The sequence below is a fragment of the Lupinus angustifolius genome, chromosome LG01, assembly GCF_001865875.1.
Source record: "Lupinus angustifolius cultivar Tanjil chromosome LG01, LupAngTanjil_v1.0, whole genome shotgun sequence".
In the NCBI taxonomy this organism is placed as follows: domain Eukaryota; kingdom Viridiplantae; phylum Streptophyta; class Magnoliopsida; order Fabales; family Fabaceae; genus Lupinus; species Lupinus angustifolius.
In genome coordinates, this window is record NC_032009.1 from 1,822,201 (window position 1) to 1,841,338 (window position 19,138).

Here is a 19,138-nt window from a genome sequence, read left to right on the forward strand (position 1 = left end):
TATAAAAAATGTAGTATATGAACTCAATAGAGAGCAAAAATATAAATATGATAGTATATGAAAATTTTATGATATATTAATATAAAAAATAAAAGCAATGTAAGTAATATGTTAAAGTTTATATTAATTATTATTAAAATATATTACAAATAATAGATTTGGAACATAAAATTATATCATGGTGATTGTTATTATTTGTTTTTATTTTATTAATAGTATAAATTATAATCTATACAAATCATAAAATTAACATTTTTTCTATCTTTTAACATTAGTTCCTATTTTTTGAGTCTGAAATGTTATCTTTATCCACAATGTTTAGCTAAATACAAGTAAAGGATTTCAAAAACTTGTTCCACAATGTTTAGCTAAATAAATAAAGGATAGCAAAAAAACTTGTTCTAAAGATAACCTATTTAATTAATTTGGGTTTTCAGCTTATATGGAAAAAAATTGAGGTCAAAATAGTAAACAAAACTTTAATGTCCATGTTTTATTAGTTTGTTATAGCCTATAGGCTAAAATAATAATGATTGACCTCAAATTTGTGTTAAAATTGTTGTAAATGATGAAAGTTGCATAAGTGTAACAAATTGCATTTTTAATGTGCAACTTTCTATATTGAATTAATGTTTATATGTTCAATGTGCAACCTTCTATCTTGAATTAATATTTATATGTAATGTTTTTAGGTTGAATAATATTTTCTTAATGTAAAAGTATCATGAAAATAAATCATATATAACTAAACCCTTAGACAAAAAATTAATGTGGTTATTGGCTTATTTTTCCACTCCACATTTACTCCCTAAAAATTGTCAACATGCTCATCACTTTTACAAACTTTGGACAAAGTGGTTGATCCATCTATTACTATAAATAAACATTCCTTAAGTACCACATCATTAAAAATGTTAACTCTAACATAAGTTCAATAATTATGATCAATTAAAATATTATTTTGGACAACATTATAATTCTTTTAAATAATATGAATTAATTAAAATATCTCAGAAGCATAAACCCCATTAAAAACTTTTAAATGATGAAATTGTCGAATTAAACAAAATATCAAAGTTTGATTTAACCCTTCTAAAAAATCATCAACTGTAACTTTGATGTGAAATACTTTATTTTCTATTTATTAATTTTATAATCATCCTTCACAAATACCAACCTCCTTTTCACCTCAATGGCCATGATTTCCCAATATCAATTCCTAATCATTCAAAATAAACAAAGCTGAGACCATATTTATCAGTAAACAATATTTTCATTCTTATTCAATTCTCACATATTATTTTATAATTTATTATAATTTCACCTGAAGTAAGAATAACATATACTTTTTTCCACAATGACAAATATCATTTTTATTCTTATTTTGTCCCACAATATTTACATTTTTCTATAACATATACATCTTTTTTCACTTTCTTTTACTTAAGAACGACTAAGAATTGTTTTTATTTAAAAACAAAAGCTAGAAAATAAAAATGACACGATAAAGCATAGTAAAAATATTCTTATTCCGTATTCTAGTTTCAACCACAAAATATTTGGTGCATCTAAAAATCCATGTCACATAGTCACACCTACCTGCACCTGCATATATGCATGCACCAAAGAAGAAAAATATATATAGTAATAATTATGAAGAAAAAAAACTCTCTCTATCTCATGAGCTTTTCTCTTTCTATCTGAATCTGCCCCAATTCGGCGATAGGTTTTCACTCTCTCACTGCAAAACCAGAAGCAAGTGGTTTTCCTTCAATTTCTCAACTATATAAGATTTCTTTAACTTCTCTTCTCACTTCGATTTTCAATTCATTTCAGTTTCATTCTACTTCGCTTCTCTCAATTTTAGGTTTCTTCTTCTCTCTTCACCAAAACCCTTCACAATTCAATTTTCATCCCGATTATTCGATCTCAGCATGGAAAATCGAGATTCATCATCGTCTTCTCCGTCTTCAACCGCTAACCGTGATGCTTCTTCCGCCGCAGAAAGCGACCATGGTGTTTTCACTGTCACTGTCGCGCTGGCCAAAGACGCTGCGTTGCATTTCCAGTCAGGAAAGTTCGCAGAATGCGTCGAGGTATTGAATCAGCTATTGCAGAAGAAGCAACACGATCCGAAGGTAATTCTTGTCTTTCTTTCTTCCATTGACGCTGATCTCTCAAATGCTCGATGCTTCTAGGTTTTGATTGTTTTGTTTTCCCCTTCGTTTTTTGGTGTGCTGATAGTACTAATTGTGATACTTTTGGTGATTGTTTTGTTTGTTTGGTTTTATATTTTTAATGAGTGAATCTCAATTTTGGTACCTGTTGGAAACTTTAGCTAGTAAGCACTGTCAGTGTAACTACTGAGCCTATAAATGCTGATGTCCATTTGGTTAAACTGGATTTTACTATTTTCGTCAGTGGCGAATATGTGATTGAGCTGCGGATATGTTGTGTTATGCTGCTTTACGTAGATGCATGTAGGAATATATACGTGTTTGTAGAATAATGAGCAATAAAATTGGGCATAGGGTGGATCTTGTTTACACTTGAAGAAACATGTGTAGGGATCCAACATGGAATGTTTGAATGTGGATGATGTCACCAGAGGTGGAATTTTGAGGTCATTTATAGATAACAACAATATTTTAAAGCACAATTCTTTTGTCGTTTCATTAGTTTTGGCTTTTGTTATCCACGCTTCTTGTTTGATGATTTGATTATTGGATGGTTATTTGTCGCTTGTGCAATTCAATTGACATGGTAGATTGAGTAATGATATTCAAACCAGCTTAACTCACACTTCTCGTGTACTCTTATTCAAGCCATGTTGTAATATCATGGCCCCATTATAACATTTTTTTAATGATCTAGATTGTGCACATACCTCACATAGTTTGTGAAAGTATTCAATCCCAGTGTCCCTACTCCCTAGTAAATATCCAACTTTGTTCTTTGTTTTTATGAAATCAGAAACATATGAGATCTGAATTTTAAGTCCTTGAGTATGCCTTTATGCATTTCCTAATGGATTAGATCTATTATATGAGGGAAAATTTTCACCCCATTGAAGGGACCTCAGACTCAGTATACCTGTAAAGTTGATTTTCATAGAAGAAATAAAATGGTATTTTATCATCATTTCACCTTGTTCTATAAAGCATGGATTTGGTATGTGTGCTCTCTACATATAAGTATCTCTCATACAAATATACAGTTAAAAATACTAAATGTGTGATTGATTTTGAGAATGGCATTCAAGACAGAATGTTTTTAGAATGATAAAATTCTGCCATACATTATCAAGCATGTTAAGAGCAAGAAAGAACAATGCTTTTAGTGGGTTTGCGAGTTGATACAACCTGCCAATGTTTGCCTTTTTTGTATGCTGAGTATTTTTTAAAATTTATAATTTTATGCTGTCCAAGGCATCATGACATTTAAGGTTTTAAATACAAATATTTCAGGTCCTTCATAATATTGCAATTGCTGAATTCTTCTGTGATGGCTGTTCAAATCCCAAAAAATTGCTCGAAGTACTTAATGGCGTCAAGGTATGCTTTAAAATTTGAACCTTATCCTTTTCCCTTTCCATGGATATGTACAAAGTTCCATTTTCAATAGCTTTTGTTATTCTTGGCTAGTGTTTGTGGGTAACCATTTATTATCTTTACCTTTATGGATTAGAAAAGTACAACTCAATGACACACCAATTGAGAATACAATGATGAGATGAAAATGAAGATAGATTTGGGTAATAATTTGTAAGTTTGAACTGGAATATCAAAAGTTTGTGAGCCTTTATACTGATTCATGTAAATATGTTGGGCTTAATGAAAAAAAAGACTTGGGTAATCATATGTGCAAGCGTGAACTCGAAATATCAATAGTTTGTGAGCCTTTATACTGATTCATGTAAATGTATTGGGCCCATGAAAATGTGAATAGACTTCAATGGCCCTTACTTACCTTGGCGTTTTATTTGGTGTGAATCTCTGGGTCATCTCCTTTTGGGATTTATTCTTTTCATTCTATTTCCTATTAATTATGATTGTGACCCCATGTTTTCATTATGTTTTCTGTTTTCAAAGATTTGTAGATGAAACAATTAAAACAATTAAAGGCTGTTTTCACTGCATACTACACAAATCTTTAAAATATGAAATATAATGAAAACACGGGGTCACATTCATAATCAACAGGAAATAGAATTAACATGGTGTGGCTATTCTAATTATCAACATGTACGCTGTTTTGGATAATTTTTATTGCCGATGTAGCTCCTATCTATACTTATTTGTAATTTGTACTTATCCCCCTGTTGTTGATGGACTTGGTTCAGAGGAAAAGTGACGAGCTTGCTCTGGCTTCTGGAGAACAGGAAGAGTCATTTAATAATGTTGGAAACAAAGTTGTTTCGGGATCCAAAGGAAGTAATTCTTTGGCACATCAGCTTTCAGGTGCAAATAGCACCATTACAGTGTATACAGATGAATTTGACTCCTCTGTGGCAATCCTAAATAATGTATGTTTATTTTACTCCTCATATTAATTTCATATACTTCGCTCACTCGTTGCTTTGGAAGAAATATATTTGCCATTTATAGTATCTTTGTTGACATGTTTTCTTTATTTCAATTTCTCTAGGCCATCATCTGGTTCCATCTTCATGATTATGTGAAGACACTATCAGTTTTGGAACCCCTATTCCAAAATATTGAACCTATAGATGAGGTATGTCATATATTAAGTGTTATTTTTGTTTTAAAAGTTATATTCATGTCTTAATGGCTTTGTTTTGCTCTTTGTTTTTGTATTCTCTTTCCAAAAGCAGACAACAGCTCTACATATTTGCCTTCTGCTGCTTGATGCTAGCCTTGCATGCCATGATGCATCAAAATCAGCTGTAAGTTTTATTTTATAACTTAACTCATTGGCTTTCTCTCAAGGTTTGTTTCATAATGTGTTGCTGTCAACCGTGATTTCATTTTTAATTTGTGTATTATGTTTTTTACCTTTTGGATATATATGTAAATGTTAGTCATATACATGATCTGTACTCAAGTCGTAATCTAGATTTACCATAAGTCCATAACCCCAGTTGAACCATTCTTCCCTAGCCAATGTTGGTCATGCCCGATGAATTATTTGAAGGTGTTCTTTATGTTTCACATATCATCTATGTTATTCTCGATTAGCTTTCAAAGAAAATGAATTTACTGATTTGAGGCTGCAAAAATATTTTGAGTGCCTATAAATAGTTGTAAAATCATTTATTAGGATCTAATTCCTCTCATTTATTCTCCTAAGTCCTAACATAGTGCCCTGTCAATTTGGGAGAAAAAAGAGACACAACATTGGGTTCATGTGCAGGAAATGTAGCCCCATGTACAGTATTGTATTTATTTTAAGGTTATGTTAAGAGACTCGGCATTGGATTCACGACAATGTAATGTTAAGTGCTAAAATGAGGATCCAAATCCATTTTGAAAAGTCTACCCCATTGTGGTCAAATTGAAAGTTTGAGAGTGCCTTTGTTTCAAGCTATACTAAGTTATTCGTGAGAATACCAGCATGGAAATCAAATATTTCCATGTTTGATTTGAGCTTTAAAAGGTATTCCCAGGAATTAGTTTTTCCAAATAAAGTGATGTACCCATATTTCCCCAATTTTCATTGCCAAGAGTGATTGGGTTTGTTATATTCCTACCATGTGGCCACTAATGTAGCTTCCACCATCTATAAAAAAATATATAATAGTAACCCCCATAAGTAAAAAATCATTAAAATATAAAAAATATTCAATTTATATTATAGGCATGCTAACTGCCTTGATTTTATACTTAATTCCATTTTTATCAATTGCATTAAAGAATGATACTTTATTAACATTTTATATAGTAGGGTTATTGCAGAACTATGGCTTATTACCAGAATATATATCATGAATCAAACAAATTTCTAAGTAATTCCCAATAATTTACAAAATAAGATTCTGATGATGTGAACTTTAAATGCTAATGGAATGTTTTTCTAAATACCTAACAATAACATTACAGGCATTCCTAGAAGGAATATGATCCAAAGCAATGTACTTCCAAGTCCTGAAACAAACATCCCATATGAGTTTACATGATTTTGATAGTTTTCCATGGTAACATATGCTTTAGAAATTTCATAGCAAATATTCTTCCACTCAGTTGCAGTGTTATTTAGGTTTTTGAATGGATGACTTAAAAATTCATTGTTTTCATTTTTTTAGCTTTTGTAATTGAACAAGTGCATTGTTCTGAGCTGGAATCTGTTTGTTTAGGATGTGTTGACTTATCTGGAAAAAGTATTTGGTGTTAGTAATGTGAGTCAAGGAGACAATGGGAACACAGCACAGCAACAATCTGCAAATCTAATTGCGAAGTCTGCATCTGTTGCTATTAATGCATCAGCTGCTGATACATCCGGTTCAGATTTAGGTTCAAATGTCAATGGCTCCGAAAATCATCTATCTACAGCATTGGCTGAAGACACACTTGATTATGAAGCAATGCTTCTGCATATGGGTGGACAAAATTTAACAAGGCCAACAGGCTCATCATCAAATGATCTCTCAAGGGCTCTGATTGACAGGTTCTCTACTGTTGATTTAAAGCTTAAGTTGCAACTTTACAAGGTTCGGTTTCTGCTTCTTACAAGGAACTTGAAGCTAGCGAAACGTGAAGTCAAGCTGGCTATGAATATTGCACGTGGAAGAGATTCATCCATGGCTCTTCTTTTGAAATCTCAGCTTGAATACGCTCGTGGTAACCACCGCAAAGCAATAAAGCTATTGATGGCATCAAGTAATCGGACAGACACAGCATTTTCAAGTATGTTCAACAACAATCTTGGGTGCATTTACTATCATCTTGGGAACTATCAGACATCTTCATTATTCTTCTCAAAGGCATTAACTAATTGTTCGTCCATGCGGAAGGACCAGCCATTAAAGCTCACCACTTTCTCACAGGATAATTCTCTCCTTATAATTTATAATTGTGGTGTGCAGTACTTGGCTTGTGGGAAACCCATAATTGCTGCTCACTGTTTCCAGAAGGCTAGTTTGGTGTTTTACAAACAGCCTCTCTTGTGGCTCCGACTTTCAGAGTGCTGTCTGATGGCTTTAGAAAAGGGCCTAATTAAATCAGATGGGGTTCCCCTGGAGAAGTTGGAGGTTGGAGTTTGTGTTGTTGGGACGGGAAAATGGAGGCAACTTGTTGTGGAAGATCAGATTCCCGGAAATGAACGTATGGACTCATCTGAAAAGGATAATTGTTGTCCAAGTGATGATGGGCGGCAGCTCAAGCTATCGATGTCCCTAGCCCGACAGTGCCTCACAAATGCTCTGCACTTGCTGGACTCCTATAGTACCAATTATTTGAAGTCTGGATTGCCCTCTAATTATTCTGTGGAGGAAAATGATACAAGTGAATCACCATCTTCAGAGAATTCAAGTCTTAAGAAATTACATGGCACTGATTCAAAGGCGTTTTCAGTAGTAGTAGGTTTAGGTCCAGTTAATTCAAATGGGGACACAAAAGAGCAAAAGGGAGGAACTAGTCAAGAACTCATTCAGAACTCTCTCTCCTATTATGAAGATGTCTGTAGAAGAGAAAATCAATTGGTTAAACAAGCTGTTCTTGCTAATCTAGCATATGTAGAGCTGGAATTAGACAATCCTGTGAAAGCACTGTCAGTTGCAAAATCTCTCTTAGAACTTCCTGAATGTTCCAGAATTTACATCTTTCTTGGCCATGTTTATGCAGCAGAGGCTCTCTGCTTGTTGAAAAGACCGAAGGAAGCTGCTAAGCTCTTGTCATTTTATTTGTCTGAGGGACGCAATGTTATATTGCCTTTCAGTCAAGAGGACTGTGAGAAATGGCGAGTGGAGAGAACTTCTGAATTTGAAGATGTAAATGGAGGATCCATGGCAGCCAAGAATTCTTGTCTTGAGGACTCTCAAAGTATTGCTTTCCTCAAGCCAGAGGAGGCACGAGCAACAATTTATGCAAATTTTGCCACAATATCTGCGATGCAGGGTGACTTTGAGGAAGCCAATATACTGGTTTCACAGGCATTATCCATATCACCAAACAGTCCAGGAGCCACTCTTACTGCAGTTTATGTGGATCTCTTGCTTGGTAAGTCACAAGAAGCTCTAGCGAAATTAAAATGCTGTAACCGTACTAGGTTCCTTCGCAGTGGAATAATATTGAATCAATCTTCTTGAGTGATGTATTCTGCGGTTTGACATCCCTGGCCCCCACTTCTCAGCGTTTGTTAGCAGGTAGCTTAATCATTCCATAGCCATTTGTAACATTTATAAGTTCAATTCAGACTTCAGAGAATAATTTGTGATTCCTTTTCTTTATAATTCTCAATTTCCGGGTTCAATTATAGGTGGCGGCTGTGTTTTGGTTAGTGCTGGTGCTGCCCCCACCTTTGATATTTGAGGTGTAGAGTAGGTCTGATTCAGATTGTGGTTTTAGAGGCTATTTTAGTTTGTTTCAAAAATAGAGGTCATGCATGTGCTTATATTCGGAAAACTGAATAGTTGATAGTTACTTTGGAATTCCATTTTTATTCTGGAGTTTATTGTACTCTAATTCTCACTCCCGACGCCTGTATTTATCCCCATGAATGATCTTGTGACATGCTTTATTTTCTATAGGGATATGTGGTAGATGTCCTATTTTTCTTTTCATTATTTTTAGAAAAATATTTTTTTATTTCTTCATTATTGGAATGAAGCATCGGGTTGCAATAATGCAACGATTATATTTAGTTTGGGTAGTACCTGATACGGAAAACCTTTTACATTTTATCACTCAGGTTTGAAATATCCATCTTTTATTGTATGAAGTCCTTTAACAACGAAGGGTGGTAGAGTGAGCATTTGGAAAATTTGATTTAGAATATATTTTGCAAGCAACATTTTTGTGTTACCAAGGTATTTCCTTACCTTATGGGTAAAGAATTAATTTCTTTCAGTGTTCGAGATTGTCTTTCCCAACAAGTGTCGTTCACATGAATTGAACTCTTACATTTTGGTTGTACATTTTAGTAGTTATGGGGATTAGTGGAGCTTTATACCATTGAAGTGAAAGTGATTTACTATGGGTAGATTTTATCTAGTAAATGCAAAAGCTTAATACATATTTTAACGACCTTTCCTTAACCAAGTTTTCTCAATGTTGCTTATTGACCCTCAGATAAGATTAAGACTTGATTATTGATATTGAAAAATGAGAAAATCAATAATCATGTTCCCAAGTATGGAAACTGATTTGAGGGTTGTTAAGCAGTTTTGGGAAATAATATTTTGTGAAACTCAGAATGCGAAATGGTTGGAATGAACTGATCCCAATCCAAAGTCTGTACCCAGTAAGGTTTACAGCAACATTGTAATTTGAAAGCGATAAGCCTGCCTAATTTTATGCATCCAAGAATATGACTAAATTTTATCAACTTGGAAAATGTAAATACAATAAAGTCGTCAAATAACATACTCTCGGAAATTAAAATCACCCTGACAGAATTACAATCTATCTACGTATTATTATGGATTTAATATGTATACACTGACAGTGTAAGTGTTTTTTACATTGTCAGTAAATCATCCATCATTGATTTGTTAATTACCATTGACTCTAAAACAAAAGTAATACAAATCAATGGTGGATGATATGTTGACAGTATAAAAAACTTTACATTGTCAGTGCACCGATTTTAAACTCTATTATTATTACATTGCATCCTCATGATCATTATTATTTCGAAAATAATATATTCCATACTAAATCCTCTTAAAATTACTTATATAGGGCCATTGGGGCACTTCAGCTGTTGAGAACTGGGTAACTATCCCAAGTGCATTTTTTGTTGTTGTTGCTGTTGATAATAGCCGAAGTGTTTTTGTTTCTATATAACAATTTCTCTTGTTTCTGATGTATATCTGTATAATTACTTTTAGTGGAATACACCTCCAAACGAAAAATGATTGCATTACATGCTTTGGAAATGATTTATAAGAAGAGCTTGTTTCTTTCAGTTAGTCTTCCTTTTCCCATTTATCTATCATTGCATTATTTATTCATGTGAGGGTCGATTTCATTTGAATACTTATATATCATAGTATGATACTCAAATGATTTTTTTACTCATCGTATATGATATATTTATTTTTAATTTGCATATAGTAAGTATATAACGGTATCTAACCATACTTATATCAAGTAAGATGTCCACATAACATTTTTAATATGTGATATAGACTTGCAAGAATGTGTACCATTTTAAGACAATGTGACAAAAGATAGGGTATAAAAAACATTTTTGTATGTCATGCAAGGTGATATACATTAGGGTTTATGGGATAATGTGACAATACAATGCATACCAAGCTCTCCACCAGTAATGCATGTGTCCTCTATTTTGCATAATTAGGATGTAGCGCACTGCTACTATTTTAAAATAATTATATATATTATTACAAATCTTTAAATAAAGCAAAATAAACCAATTATTAATAAATAAAATATCATTTTATCGCAAGTGTCATAGTTTTTTTGTGTGGTTTATATTAAAAAGTAACTTTTTAATGAAAAGTGCAAACTTCCACAGCTCATTGGAAACCAAAACCAGGGGCACTCTGTAACAGGTGGAATCGTACGTCATCTCTTATGTCCCAAGTTAACCCAGTCAGTGATCTCAAGGAAATAACAAGTTGCAAAATTTAGGATGATCTAGTACTGAGGAATCTAAATATATGCGCAAGATATTTGTTCTACATGTTCAAGAGATTGAGCTTATCCCCAATTGAACCAAATAATGTTACTCAATAATAAAACATGAAGCTGATCTTCAATAAACTGCAAATCATATAAATATTTTAATTAAAATGTCATAGAGAATTAATCATCTTCGCTGCTACTTTACTTGGTCTAGGATTAAACATGCATGCAACAATCTCAACAAAAAACAAACAAATGTTTTTTTATACCAATAATAGCGAAACAACAACAATTCCATTAATCAAGAGAAAAAGTAGGTGTTGATTTCAACCATGCATTCCTGAATACATTGTCCTGCAAATCATACACCGTGACATCCAATGAGACAAAGACATTAAGTCACGGGTATAAAATAGAACAACATTATTAATAATTGGAAATAAAAATCAAGCCATGTGAAGACAAAACGTTTATAATGATATATATATAAGAACATTTAAAAGGAAAAGAGAAAAGAATTGAATCAGTTGCTTTCCTATTAGAATGTTGATTAATTTAATAATCTCTATTTGAATAGGTAGCTAGGAATGTTATTATTCTTGGACAAAATTTCTAACCTTGCTCTCTCATCTCAGGACAGAAATATTGCTATCCTATAATCATAATTATTTCAATAAAATATTCAGTTTCTCAGTCATAAGCTTATTTTTTTATGTATAAGAGTCACAAGCTTAATTTTAATATACCGGTCACTATTAGGTTTCCAAAATGGAGAGAAAAAAACATAGAAGGAATAGGTAGTAGCATGTTATAGATCATATGTTACCAATAATGTTAAATTTTCTGTCTTGAGTCAATCAGAATGTTACTTTTTGTTTAAAAGAAATTATTCATGTGACAATATATAATTGACTTGAAACAAAGAATGAGATATCATTTAGAACATGTAATACTATCTTATTATTGGTAGGTCCAAAACGAAATTAACCAGGTCACTAACCAAGTCATAATGATTACTTATTAAACTAACAGGTCTTAATGATTGAGTATTAAATAATTCAATTTTTAATTAGTCTGGTTTCAAATCTAATCACTACGAAACAAAGCAGTAATTGTTGTTTTTGACACTGTTTACCATAAGAATATCATTTAAATATTGAGCCAAAGGAGTTATTGTTGTTTTGACACAATTTACCATAACACTTTCAATTAAATATTAAAGATGTGTTGTAAGAATATAATACATTTTAATGAAGATGAGTGAGTGATAGAAATTGTTTTCATTCTACCTAAACAAAAATTATTCTGATTCATCATTAAGACTTAATACATGAAAATCATATTTTTATACATGTTACAATAATTGAATGGATCTAAGAAATGATGCGGTGGTAAGTTGTATATATAGGAAAGAAAAATGTAGATAAACATATCCAAACTGAATCTCAAGCTAACTACACTAAGAATTATGCTGTTTTTGAACATTAATTATTTTAATTACTATTCAGCAGATTACATAAGTACTGCTTACTTAATAAAACATGTTCAGACACAAGTTTCATTCATTTTAGGAAATGCTTAACAAAGAATCTCACATTACCAATAAATCAAAACAAGAAACACAGTAATATTTTTGTTTTTAGAAAGAAACATACACACTTGAGGAAGAGGCACAAAAACTTATTAAGTGGATTACAATGAGCATGTGTAACCAGGTGGAGGAGATTTTCCACAAGCCACAAGAAGCTGAAGTGCAATAGGTACAAAAATGTTCAAGTTCAGAAGCTTTAACTTAAGAGTAGTACAAAGACATGCTGCAGCTTCAACTTCAACTAGTCCTTGAAGCACTGGGCAACACTGATTCACAGCTGGGTCCCCTAACCCAATATGCACCAACCCACCTAACAGATCCACACATGCACCAAGTTTCAGTGTGTCTATTGGACATGTTGCATGTGTTGGTGACTTTGGTGGTGGGCATGGCTTATTCCCTGGTGTTGTTGGTGGGTTCAGCACAGGAGGAACCGTCACTGGTGGAACTGTAACTGGTGGAATAGGAGCAGGTAAAGTTACTGGTGGCTTCACTATAATAGGAGGAAGAACTTTTGGTGGTTTCACAATGGGAGGGACTGTGATTGGTAACTTAGGTTTCTTGTTTGGTTTGTGCTTTTTATGATTAGGGTTACCACAATAGCCACAACCAAGAATAGGAGCAGAAGAAGAGATGAAGAACATAGAAATGAAGAGAAAAGCATGGATCTTTGAGGATTCCATGTCTTTCTTTGTAACAAAGAAAGAAGGGAGAGATGATAGTAGTAGTAAGTAGTATATTGTGGAGAGTGTAAAGTGTGAGATATATAGGAATAGTAAGGTCTGTGTCTGTAGGAAATAGAAGAAAACAAAAAGAGATAATAATATAAGATCACGTGAAGATGCCAAGTTTTGCAAGCTGGCAAAGGTAGTAAATCAATTCCTATATATATATATGCACCAAAATTATATTTTAGGTCATCTATTCTCAGAAGCTACACCATTAGCATAATTGCTATACTGCTATCTTAACTCCACTAAATTGCATGAAGCACATATATAAATACGTGTGTTGGATACGATACGTATCTGATATATTGATACATATTTTTTCTAAAATATAGGATACAATATGTTCAGGGATACACATATTAAATAATAAAAAACACATAAAATTTGATAAAATTATAAGTGGAAATCACAATATCGAAAGTAAAATAAGTTGTGGATCAGAGAGTACCGACTATCGGATGGTCAATGCTGTATGACGATATGTTGGTATGAGTCTTTGTGACCTTTAAAAAAGTTGGTGTTTATAGAAAATGAATCTATCTTATCCTATTTTATTGAAAAAGAATCTATATATCTTATATTTTATTGAAAAAGAATCTATATATCTTATATTTTATTGAAAAAGAATCTATATATCTTATATTTTATTGAAAAAGAATCTATATATCTTATATTTTATTGAAAAAGAATCTATATATCTTATATTTTATTGAAAAAGAATCTATATATCTTATATTTTATTGAAAAAGAATCTATATATCCTATATTTTATTGAAAATGAATCAATATATCCTATATTTTATTGAAGACGAATCTATATATCCTATATTTTATTGAAGAAGAATTTGGATACTCTACGGATACGTATTTTTCGCGAATCCGAGTCTGTCTATGTCAGACACACGAAAGTGTTTGACAAATCCGTGCTTCAGAGGTTTCACACATTCCTGAATCTTGAAGCAAGTGCTTGATGGAAAAAGAAATCAGTGTAAGTGTAAGCTTAACTAAAACAGGACCAGGACCTTGCAAGAGAACATGATTTTTTGGCTGATTGATTAAGTGGGTGCAAAGAAAGAACTAAATTACTATTTTTCGTGTTTTACTTGTTTTTATAAATTTTGTTATGGGTAAAGATGTCAAGTGGTTTTTTTACAACCACATTGTGGCATCATATTCATACCCCTTTGTCTTTTTATTTATTAATTATTCTTGAAATATGTGTACAACAAAAGTAAAAAATAAGCGAGAAGTAGAGAAAAAAAACTATATATACGGTTTCAAAAAATATGTTCATTCTAAATTTTAAAAAATCTAGGTGTTGTGCTTTCCAACCCACATTTTCTGTATGTGGACTTCTTACAAATGAGCACTTCTTAATATGACATTTTTATACTATTTGATGAACTTGTTAATAGTTGCATGCATGGTTGAAGTGAAGAGTTCATATAATAGAAAAATAATGAGATAACATAATAGAAACCTATATAATAATATTACTCAAAAGAATTGCGTGATTGAAGAACCATTTCGATAGTTTTCTATACTCTTGCTTTGCATAGCAAGCGGCAGTTTGTTCAACAATGAAGTGATAGGCTCCAGCTGAAAGTAAAAATTGAATGTGAAATTTGGTTATATGTTTCATATCAATGAAAATGAAGTAAAAACATAACTAACAATGAGAATTTAAATTTTTTAATTAATATGATATATTTTTATTGGCACAATAATATATGAAATAAAATATAAGACGATCTAAATGTTTGACCTAGATGGTAAAGTAATCAACGAGCCACCCCATATGGACCCCTGAACTTGGAATAACTTTGGAAGTTCATGGTAGTTTGTGTATTGTGATGCATAACAAAGTAATTTCTTTAGCATGAAAAACTTAACCAGGTGAAAAAATAAAGTGGAATTGTGTGTGGGGGACCTAGAGTAGAAAATTGATAAGCCAGGGTAGAATATCTGAATAGGCCCCATTTAAATATTATAGTTCTAATACTTTTATTGACCAATATACAATAAATACAAACTATAAGGTATAAACCATAGTACTACCATATACTGCTGAGAGAACATAAAATAGGATAGGTATTGTACATAGAAAAAGTGGGGAAACATTACAGCTTGGCAATGGCAACCATATGAAAAACGTAGAGGAAAGAAAATTATGATTCACATATAGATAAGTGGTGACGAATAAGAATACTATGCAAGAGGCAAATATTTGTTTTTAATGAAAAAATATTACTTCATTGTATATAAAAGGATAAACGAGTTATATCATGTTACTTTTTTATTTGTTTTGTGTAGTATTTGTCTCTCTAATATTGAAGATGATCCTTACTCATCCATGATAGATATACTTTAATTGATAGGCTTCCATTAGTTTTGTAAGCTTGTATGTCCGTGAATGATCTTTCATTGTTCTGATGTGATATCTCTCTCACTTTCTTTGACTACCAAATTATCATTTCTGTGCTACAGCAGTAAGCATGCATGCATGTGCAGCAAGTAGGGTATATATTACCACTTGAGACTTATATCATGAACCATAATGCTAGCAAGGCTTTTCTATGTATGTAATTAAATTGCATACTAAAAAATCACATTTTGGCCAAATTTATGCAAAATGCTAATGGGAGATAAGGATGACTTTGTAAGTTAATTTGTTAACTATTCTGATAGAAAATATTGCATGTAAAAGAGGGCTATTCTTTGTTTTTATTTTTTTATTTTTAAAGTGATGCAGATCATTTGTTTTTGTGGTCTTGAAGCAAATTAACTTAAAATGAGTTAAGATGGGGAATAGGTTTTGGGCCATGTGAATTGGCTTTGAGATCTTCACTCTTTGCATTGATGTCATGAACTTGGGATTTGTTATTTACTAATTGGTCTGAGACTTGTTTTTCCTTTTCGGTCAAAAGATACATACATGTTTTTCCTACATGTTACAACATCTGTATAGAGAAGAACATTGGATTTTTCGGAAGGTTTCTGAAAGCCCATCAGATACCCTTGAAGGCTTAGGAATAGTGATAAAACTTGAGTGATATATGAATAACTTCAAATGAAAATTTGTGTTATTTGGGAAACCTCCATAGATGGTGCCTTCAATAGGATTTTGAGTTCAATGTTTAATTTTAATGTTCTATGCTAATATAAGTACATACTTGATAAACAAAAAGGTTTGAATTCCATAGTTAGAACTTAGAAATCATTGTGATAGCTGCATATAAAAAAGAAATCAAGTTTTTTATGATTTTGTTATGCATGAATACAGAACCGTGGAGAAGTGGAAAGTGTTGAAGCTTGACAACATATTGGTGAATCAAGAACAACTCATCTAATTAAATTCATCAACAGTAAACCAATCATTTGACTCATCTTCCGAATCCTTACCTTTTAAATTAGCCTTATGTCTGCCACTTTTCTCAGAACTTTCATGCAGCTGAACCCAGTCACTAGAACAATCAGGTGATGAACCCCTTTTGTCTTGTGCCTCTCTGAAGCCTGATAATCTATCAGAGCTGTAATTTCCATCATCATCAAGGTCACTGAATGAAACATCCTCTTCCTGTTGAAGTTTTGAACAAGAAATCAGTGAAGCAGCATCAATATCTGTATCTTCCAACCATTTTTCAGTGCCACTCATGTCATCAACTTCTAAACCCTCCACTGCATTTGTAATATCGGTCAAAATATGGTTTTGCTCAGATGAGATATTGTCTCTTTCACTGTCCTCTCTAATCTCTTCATATGTATCCACCGTCCGTGGTTTTTCACATTCTTCAGGCTGCAAATGTTTCCTTTCTCCAAGTTTTAGCAGAAGCATATCCCTTGCTTCAACAATCTGAACCAAAAAAGGAAAAACATACACGATATAGCATTCATTTAAAGAATGTTGCGGCCCAAACATGTAAAAAGAGAGTAAATGAGATAATCATCTGTAAATTTATCTTCAATCACATAAATGTTCTGTACAATAGAACAAGCAATCTGAAAATCTTTAACACAAGCCCTGGAGAGAATGCCATAAAACAAACAAGGATTAACACTAGAACTGAAAAAGATACTTCTGGCTTTGATCTATGATATTTTATTTAAAAGATAACAAGACTATGACATGCAACAGATACTGGGATGGTATTCACTTTGGACTATGGCATTACTTCCATCAAGCATGTAAATTAAAGCATAACACTCCTGAGAGCAGATTACAAAGGTTATATGACTAATACAAGCTTCCATTAATAGAGCTTTTTATTCTCTTGGCTAAAGCACATTTCATTACTGGTAAGTACTACTATACATGTTCAGTATGCAATAATTAGAGATTTAGTAAGTCGCAAATATCTACATCGAAAAATACAGATACATGTTTCATAGAGCATAATGGCCGAATCTGTCTATAACATTCAAAAGAAAAATTACTGGACTGGTAACATGGCTTGAATAAAATTCACATATATACACGAACTGAAGGTTGGCTTCAACAAGCTAATAAACAGCATATACATCATAGAATGAATTGAACATAATACAATATTTAATAAACATGGCTTGCCTTGGGGGTTGAAAGGAGCTCAAAATGACGCTTATCTAGTCTTGGAAGTATTAACAAAAAATAGATTATCCAAAACTTCTCCACATTCATGTAACTGCAAAGGTTCAGTCTAAGTGCAACAAATTCAGGAACCAGTTGTTCCATAGTTAAGGCATGTTCTCTCTGAGAATTGGACATGCTGAAATCTACTGAAAGAAATCAAATTCCCATATTAGGTTCAGCCAATCACATTATAGACTCATATAGAACAAAAATACAAAAAACATGTTGGTTTTGATGTCTTCTATCATGCTATTTGAAAAATCCAGATTCCAAACTACTTTTATTCAATAAAACTTGCATGATACTTAAAGTTGAATTATGCTTCTAAAAACATGAGCGCTTTGAATTTTAAGTCACTAAATGAATAATTTCTCATCAGCTATATATATATATATATCATATAATCAGAAGGATTGACGAATTATTAAAATTAAATTACAGAAGGGAAAGTTGAAGTACCATTACGAAGTGGCAAGGGGAACTGTGTCCAATACTCAGGGCGTGTAGAAATATCTTTAACGAAACGAACAACCTCCTCCGTTATTCCCGGCACGGCATCAACTCGGCGATGATCACCGTCGAACTGCAACAATTGAGAAGCAAACTTGGAGATTCCGGTGACGGCTTTATTGGCGGAAAGAAGGGAAAGCGAACTCTTCAAGCTTCCTCCAATCTCAACAAGATCGTTCTTGATTCCGGTGAGAGTCTGCGACGATGAAAGCGGCAAGGAATCAGCGACGGAAGAAGAAGAAGAAGAAGAAGAAGAAGGCGATGGAGCGAGGAAGTTGGCGACGCCGTGGAAAATAATTGTAATGTCGTCCTTGACGGCGGAACCACCGTGAGAGTAGGGCGGAGATGAGTTGATATCGGAGTGAGAGTTGTTAGAGTTAAAAAGCCAAGACATTGTTTATTGTTATCTGATTTTATTTGAATTAATTGATATATGGAATTGGAATAATGGTAATTTTATTGCAAGTGGAATTGGTGATTGTTGAGTTGAAGAAAGAGAAGAAGGAGTTGGAGGTTATAGAAGATGAGAGAGTGAAAGAGAAAACTTTGGTGATTGTTGACTCTGACTCCTTCTTTCCTTCTTCTAAAATGGAATCAATCATCTTCACCTCTAACAAACTAAAAAGTAAATACTAATTTTTTCAATAATTTAGTCGCACTCAATTCCTCTTCACAAATTTAATCATGGACTTGTTGTCACTTGTTGTGGGTCTTTAATAAATCTAAATCTTAATACTTTTATGAAGAAAATAAACTTAGAAAGTAAAACTTCTGTCCTAAAAAAAAGAAATATATATATATATATATATATATGCTGAGAATGAAAGAATTTTTTATATTTCTCGTTTATAATTCATTTTTAATTATCATTAACTTTTAAATATAAGTAATATAAATAAATAATAGATGATATAATGATTATGTATAATTC

The 19,138-nt window shown here is 32.4% G+C and overlaps 3 protein-coding genes across 7 annotated transcripts; 1 reads left to right on the forward strand and 2 right to left on the reverse strand.

Annotated features, from left to right (window-relative positions):
* LOC109345814 (CCR4-NOT transcription complex subunit 10-like) lies at positions 1,778-8,633 on the forward strand. Of its 3 annotated transcripts, XR_002107450.1 has the most exons (7): positions 1,778-2,138; positions 3,468-3,554; positions 4,343-4,525; positions 4,648-4,734; positions 4,832-4,906; positions 6,314-8,320; positions 8,434-8,633. XR_002107450.1 is itself a non-coding variant. In XM_019585035.1 (6 exons), exons 1-6 carry the CDS (start codon positions 1,935-1,937, stop codon positions 8,261-8,263), a joined length of 2,586 nt encoding a protein of 861 aa, XP_019440580.1. In that variant the 5' UTR covers positions 1,778-1,934; the 3' UTR covers positions 8,264-8,631. The 3 variants fall into 3 exon arrangements, 2 of the variants coding, with proteins under 2 accessions (XP_019440580.1, XP_019440592.1); XM_019585035.1 differs by having other exon boundaries at positions 6,314-8,631; XM_019585047.1 differs by having other exon boundaries at positions 4,835-4,906; positions 6,314-8,631.
* Positions 10,899-13,101, reverse strand: LOC109345829 (36.4 kDa proline-rich protein-like). 2 transcript variants are annotated; one of them, XM_019585059.1, is made up of 2 exons: positions 12,422-13,101; positions 10,899-11,120 (listed from the first exon to the last, which is right to left on the reverse strand). In XM_019585059.1, the coding sequence occupies exon 1, from the start codon at positions 13,038-13,040 to the stop codon at positions 12,459-12,461; it is 582 nt and encodes a 193-aa protein (XP_019440604.1). In that variant the 5' UTR covers positions 13,041-13,101; the 3' UTR covers positions 10,899-11,120; positions 12,422-12,458. The 2 variants fall into 2 exon arrangements, with proteins under 2 accessions (XP_019440604.1, XP_019440611.1); XM_019585066.1 differs by lacking the exon at positions 10,899-11,120 and adding an exon at positions 12,241-12,379 and having other exon boundaries at positions 12,452-13,101.
* Positions 16,318-18,844, reverse strand: LOC109345843. 2 transcript variants are annotated; one of them, XM_019585088.1, is made up of 3 exons: positions 18,157-18,844; positions 17,656-17,840; positions 16,318-16,941 (listed from the first exon to the last, which is right to left on the reverse strand). In XM_019585088.1, the coding sequence occupies exons 1-3, from the start codon at positions 18,599-18,601 to the stop codon at positions 16,435-16,437; spliced, it is 1,137 nt and encodes a 378-aa protein (XP_019440633.1). In that variant the 5' UTR covers positions 18,602-18,844; the 3' UTR covers positions 16,318-16,434. The 2 variants fall into 2 exon arrangements, with proteins under 2 accessions (XP_019440633.1, XP_019440624.1); XM_019585079.1 differs by having other exon boundaries at positions 17,656-17,843.

Excerpts from the sequence above, each read along its gene's own strand:
- LOC109345814 (XM_019585035.1), top strand. The coding sequence starts at position 1,935 with ATGGAAAATCGAGATTCATCATCGTCTTCTCCGTCTTCAACCGCTAAC. Across the intron at positions 4,526-4,647 it reads CTGTGGCAATCCTAAATAAT|GCCATCATCTGGTTCCATCT; the intron begins GTATGTTTATTT and ends CAATTTCTCTAG. Across the intron at positions 4,735-4,831 it reads ATATTGAACCTATAGATGAG|CAGACAACAGCTCTACATAT; the intron begins GTATGTCATATA and ends TCTTTCCAAAAG.
- LOC109345829 (XM_019585059.1), bottom strand. The coding sequence starts at position 13,040 with ATGGAATCCTCAAAGATCCATGCTTTTCTCTTCATTTCTATGTTCTTC.
- LOC109345843 (XM_019585079.1), bottom strand. The coding sequence starts at position 18,601 with ATGTCTTGGCTTTTTAACTCTAACAACTCTCACTCCGATATCAACTCA. Across the intron at positions 17,844-18,156 it reads CCCCTTGCCACTTCGTAATG|TAGATTTCAGCATGTCCAAT; the intron begins GTACTTCAACTT and ends GATTTCTTTCAG. Across the intron at positions 16,942-17,655 it reads AGCTCCTTTCAACCCCCAAG|ATTGTTGAAGCAAGGGATAT; the intron begins GCAAGCCATGTT and ends TTTTTGGTTCAG.